This window comes from Penaeus vannamei, chromosome 38 (assembly GCF_042767895.1).
Source record: "Penaeus vannamei isolate JL-2024 chromosome 38, ASM4276789v1, whole genome shotgun sequence".
Lineage (NCBI taxonomy): Eukaryota > Metazoa > Arthropoda > Malacostraca > Decapoda > Penaeidae > Penaeus > Penaeus vannamei.
This window is the reverse complement of record NC_091586.1, coordinates 22,078,920-22,084,200: the sequence shown is the minus strand read 5'-3', so window position 1 is coordinate 22,084,200 and position 5,281 is coordinate 22,078,920. Positions and strand designations below refer to the sequence as shown.

Here is a 5,281-nt window from a genome sequence, read left to right as displayed (position 1 = left end):
ACATCTTGAGAAGATGAGAGGGGAACAGTGATGGGACTATTTTGGAATAGGTAGAGTGAGAAAAACCTTGTTGCCATACTTCCTGTCTGGCATCGTGTAGAGTAACGCCTAGTTTGAATCTGAGAACTGCTACCTCACATTCAAGCTTATAGGCAGGGAAACTCCTATAAAATACATTACGAGAGCTACCACAACTGACACATATGTGATTGAGCAAGCGCAATTTGAATGGTCATGATTAGGTTGGGCAGATAGAGGAGGGCAGCGGGCTGTGGAGCGAGTGTTTGGCTGGGTGGCCAAAACACCAACATTTCTGACACTGACAAGAAAGGGGTTGATATGGTTGGACAGGGCAGGACACTCCACCAATATAAACTTCATGGGGGAGGTCATGTCTATGGAAGCTAATCTTGGAAAGTTCCGGTACAAGTATTAAGAAAGAAGTGAAGTTCAGGAGGAATAAGTTTGCCAGTGAGGCCTGTCAAGGTAGATAGTGAATGAGCTTGGGACTCGGATGTAACTGTCACAAAGCGTGAATGATCAGAATGACTGTGAAAGGAAACTTTGCATACTTGTTTTTGGAGACATTGTTGGAAGAGAAGGATATTGTCAAAGTAAGGGGCTGTGGGGGGGAATCACAAAGAATTGATCCCACTTGTCTGGGCCAAAGAGATTACTGAAAAGGTTTGCAGAGGTGGAAGCAGTAGAAGGATAAGGGCAGGAAGAAGATAGGGTGGTGTGAAGTGAGATAATACTGTGGGAAAGAGGATGTAAGGATGAAGAGTAGTAATGAGGGAGGGAGGGGGTAGACAATGAAGAAGACTGCACAATATATGGAGTGGAGAATTTTAGGAGAGGAAAGGTTGCTTTCTGAATGTTGAGTAATGACTAGGTGGGTGGTTCGGAATGGATAGAGTTGTCAGTAGACATCGAGGAGAGGGTATTAGTATCAATGGTTGGAGTCGTGGTCAAAGGGGAGGTGGGTGTCGGAAAACCAATGAAATCAAATTCAGATAGGTTATTTGATGAAGGGGCAAGGGAATATTGAGGCCATGGCTCCCGGAAGCTATTCATGGCTGACAAAAAGCCAGCCTTTCATCCTTTCAGCACGGCTCTCACACCTTATGAAGTGGACAGAAGGGGATGAAGAAGAAAAGGAAAACGAAAGACCATGCAAAATTAGTTGAGGGGAAGGAATCAATAAACACTGGATTATGACTTTATTGTTTTCCTATTGAAATGTCACACACAACAACATGCAATGGATTGCGGGGAGGGGTCCATAATTTGTCTATGTCTAGGGTTAAGGAATCAATAAACACTGGATTATGACTTTATTGTTTTCCTATTGAAATGTCACACCAAGAAATTGTTATATCGAAGAACATATATGTCACATAGCCTGTCATTTATAATTTTTAAATGTTACTAATATATATACTTCATTTCTATTCTTTCAACTTTGTAAATGTGAATGTGTAGTTGAAAATATATCTGTACATACAATTTCAAGTTATATCTTCATACACTAATGAAGATTACTATCAAGTACAATGAATTGTACTGTACTTCAAAAGATTTCTACCTAATTAAGTGAAAAGCCTTACTTTCCAATTTCATATATGAGCTACTTAAAAGCATTAACTTTTCCTCTAAACTTCATCAAATTACTTCAAAAATGGAATAAAACTTGACAGTCTCTCTTTTCTGCACTGCTCCCTAGAGAAGAAAGAAAATGAGGAAACAAAACTTTACATAATATGCGACTTACCAAAAATACACACACATACACACAAAACACAATCCTTAATCTACTCTAAGATTTCTTGGGTCCAATTGATGCAGCTTGTGCATTGGCACGAAGAACGGCTCCAGGAGAGGGGTAGGGTCGCATCTGGAATAAAGGTCCGCTGGCTGTGACATCTGCACCTGTACGGGCTTCATTCCTCTGGGGCAAACCTGACGCCCAAGTACCCCTGTTGATGAAAATGACATATTTTTTCATTGAAAGAAAAAGAAAAAGAGAAGAAAAGAAAAGAAAAGAAAAAAAAAGAAAGAAAGAAAAAAAAAAGAAAATGAAAAGAGAGAATATGCCACCATTTGTTTGGATAAAGGAATGTAGAATGGCCATTTCTGAATATATTTACATGAAAAAGCAAGAGTAAGTATAATCTTTCATATCATCATTCCCTTTTATGAAATATTGAATATCAAAATTGAGTCCTACATTTCATCAAGCATCATAAATATCATACAAAAAATGCAGAAAATTAGTTCAATTCTTTTCTTATGAGAAATAATTAATAAAGTCATGAATACTGAAAAGTCTTTATCTCCTCACCTTCCACATTCTCCATAGGATGCAGGATCCATGGGATCCAATTCCTCAGCGTGGGCTCTCTTCCGCCCCCTCCTGTCGCGCCCACGCTCTCGGTCCCTGTCTCTGTCTCTCCTTCGATCCTGCCGCTCTGAATCTCTCTTTTCTCTTTGGCTTAGCTCATCATCTGAAGCCTTCATTAGGAATTGATCATGAATTTAGAGATAGGAAATAGGGAGGTTTCTTCACTATCAGTATATATATATATAAAGAAAAAAAAGAAAAAGATCTAAAAGTCTGCCTTGTCTTGAAAACAATTCTGTAAGACTTACGTCCGATCTGTCACTCTTGCCATCGTCCATATCCTTATCCTCATCCTCATCCATAGGGGTCATCTCTACATCTTCCTCTGTAATACCTTGGCGGTTCTTCTTCATCTCTGCCGCCATCTCTTTGCGGAGTGTGGCTGCAGATCGTGATACTTGGCAGCGAGGGTGACCTGGTGGCAACCAGGAGACTCGATCGGTTTCTGTATTCCAATAGTAGTAGCGGCCTCTGTTCAGGAAATGGTTAGCTTTATAAAATATTTTGAGAAAAAAATCTACACATACATATCCCCATGTATCTATCTACATACAGTATGTGTATATGCTTAAAAATTCTTTCACTTTTTCTACCAAATGCCATCTGAAAATATAAGATAACAAAATCAGATCCAAATACTAACAAACTATGTCATTTGCTAATATAACAACCAAACCAGTGACAATAAACACACACATACACACAAAACACACACATACATAAATAATTAAATATACAAATAGTATCTCCTTACAAGCCCTGATCCAGAACCTCCTTCCAGTGACTCGGCAAAGGATATTTTATCAGCATCTTTAGCCTGCGACGGTCATATTCTGAATTGATTTGCTTCCCTTCTTTCCAATGTTCTCTGCACATTGGGGTACATTCATGGTAAACATTCCACTTATTTGGGCACCCTATATAACCCTGGAAAAGGAACAAGAGGTAAAACAAAGAAAAGGAAAATCGGTTAATGGAAATATATCATTCATATACTGCTAGTATTTATATCTACCAGTTGGTCACTTTAAATTTCGTTCCTTTACCTTACCTCATTTCAGTATGTTAATAACGGAAATATTAATATAACCAACAAAAATAACTTTATAGGCAAACAAATCACTATATAGAGGTAGTGAACCATATAGTCCATTCATTTTCAGATAAAGATCCCAATTCATCTTTACGGCATGGTGTTTTGTCAAGGAAAGGCAATCACAAATGCACATTAGGTTTTTAAAAAGAGTAGTGTAAAACTATCAAAACACCTAAAAAAAAGTTTATCAAAAAATAAAAGGAATGCTGGAATGAGTTAAGGGGTCATAGAACGTTTACATTCGTGATGAAAACATGGTGAGGGCCTTAGAAAATGATGGGTCGATCTTCTCTCTTCTGTCATTTTCGGTGTGCGCACCTTACATCATAGATGAAAAGTGCCTTAGTTTATGTCAAGGAAATCATTACATATACTTTTTACTGTAATTCTGATTATTATCCACTGTAAATTTACTAAATGATCATGGAAAGTGCCGCTCTCAGCCAAAGTCCACTTATTGCTCCCAATTTCAGCTCTATCTTGCTGTGCATACGAGGTCGAGACAATGTTTCCTGGGGCATGTTGAGGGCACAACCCCCCATTAAAACCAGTGCCTGTCAGTGCCCAGTCATGGCAACAGATTAATTAATAAATTTTTTGATATGGAGTTTGGGACTAAGTCTTTGGCTAATGTGTCTATACTGTAAAGAATTCCCAAAGATTCCTTCCCATCTTCTTGCTAAATATAAACTAGGGAAATTTATTAGTCTCTGTCAGCATGATACATGACCATTTGACCACCACCATATAGAATACCTTTCTTAACAATTACCTATAAGAATTTATGGAAAAACTACGACATTAACATTGTAAATTGACTTATTACTTCCTAGGAAAACCAACAGCTAGTGGATTCATCGTACCATATAAGGATCAATGGAATGCGATTCGACTGGCGTGTATGCAATGGCGGTCTGCTGAGGCGTGTCATCGTAATCTTCGGCGATAATTTCTTCCTCAGTGGGTGCAGCCGGTTCAGGTTCTGTGGAAGACAAAGGGATACTATATGCTAACTTTGTAAATACGGAAGAAAAATGGGAAAGGATATTAGCGGAGATATATAACTTGAGTGTGGTATGCAAGTAGTTTGGAAGGTTTGGAGACGGTATCGTTTCAAGGTTTGTTTTTCTCTTGATGTTTTACTCTTCCATTATATTAAATATATGTGGCTTACCTGGTTCTTTTATAATTCCCCTTTTAGCTAATTTAGCAGCAAGAGCAGGCGGAAGAGGCATATTTTCGAGACAACCAACACGACGAATTTACTTTACATGTAATCAAAACAAACTACGGTCTTATGTCCGGGTTGGAGAGTAGAGAAATTTTGATTCAATATTTAACCCTAAGGTATTTGGTAAACTATTTGATATTACAGTGTTACATACATTATAAGTTTATATGTAAAAATAATAATAAAATATTCTAATTTTGGATTATTAAAATGAATAAAGAAGATTGCGCCATACGTATATAAACACCAAAACACTTCTTTTACACATACACACACACACACGCACACGCACATGCACACGCACACGTACACGCACACGCACACGCACACGCACACGTACACGTACACGTACACGTACACGTACACGTACACACACACGCACACGCACACGTACACGTACACGTACACGTACACGTACACGTACACACACACACACACACACACACACACACACACACACACACACACACACACACACACACACACACACACACAATCAAAATGCACGTGTATGTGTGTATGTGTGTGTGTGTGTGTGTGTGTGTGTGTGTGT

The 5,281-nt window shown here is 38.6% G+C and overlaps 1 protein-coding gene across 1 annotated transcript; it reads right to left on the bottom strand.

The window, feature by feature from the left end:
• Positions 1-1,321: 1,321 nt before the first annotated feature.
• On the bottom strand, positions 1,322-4,818 carry PQBP1 (poly-glutamine tract binding protein 1). The gene is made up of 6 exons (XM_070116210.1): positions 4,672-4,818; positions 4,361-4,479; positions 3,156-3,328; positions 2,650-2,872; positions 2,342-2,511; positions 1,322-1,976 (listed from the first exon to the last, which is right to left on the bottom strand). The coding sequence occupies exons 1-6, from the start codon at positions 4,730-4,732 to the stop codon at positions 1,817-1,819; spliced, it is 906 nt and encodes a 301-aa protein (XP_069972311.1). The 5' UTR covers positions 4,733-4,818; the 3' UTR covers positions 1,322-1,816.
• Between the last annotated feature and the right edge of the window lie 463 nt (positions 4,819-5,281).

Excerpts from the sequence above, each read along its gene's own strand:
- PQBP1 (XM_070116210.1), bottom strand. The coding sequence starts at position 4,732 with ATGCCTCTTCCGCCTGCTCTTGCTGCTAAATTAGCTAAAAGGGGAATT. Across the intron at positions 4,480-4,671 it reads GGGAATTATAAAAGAACCAG|AACCTGAACCGGCTGCACCC; the intron begins GTAAGCCACATA and ends TGTCTTCCACAG. Across the intron at positions 1,977-2,341 it reads TCCTATGGAGAATGTGGAAG|GGGTACTTGGGCGTCAGGTT; the intron begins GTGAGGAGATAA and ends TTTCATCAACAG.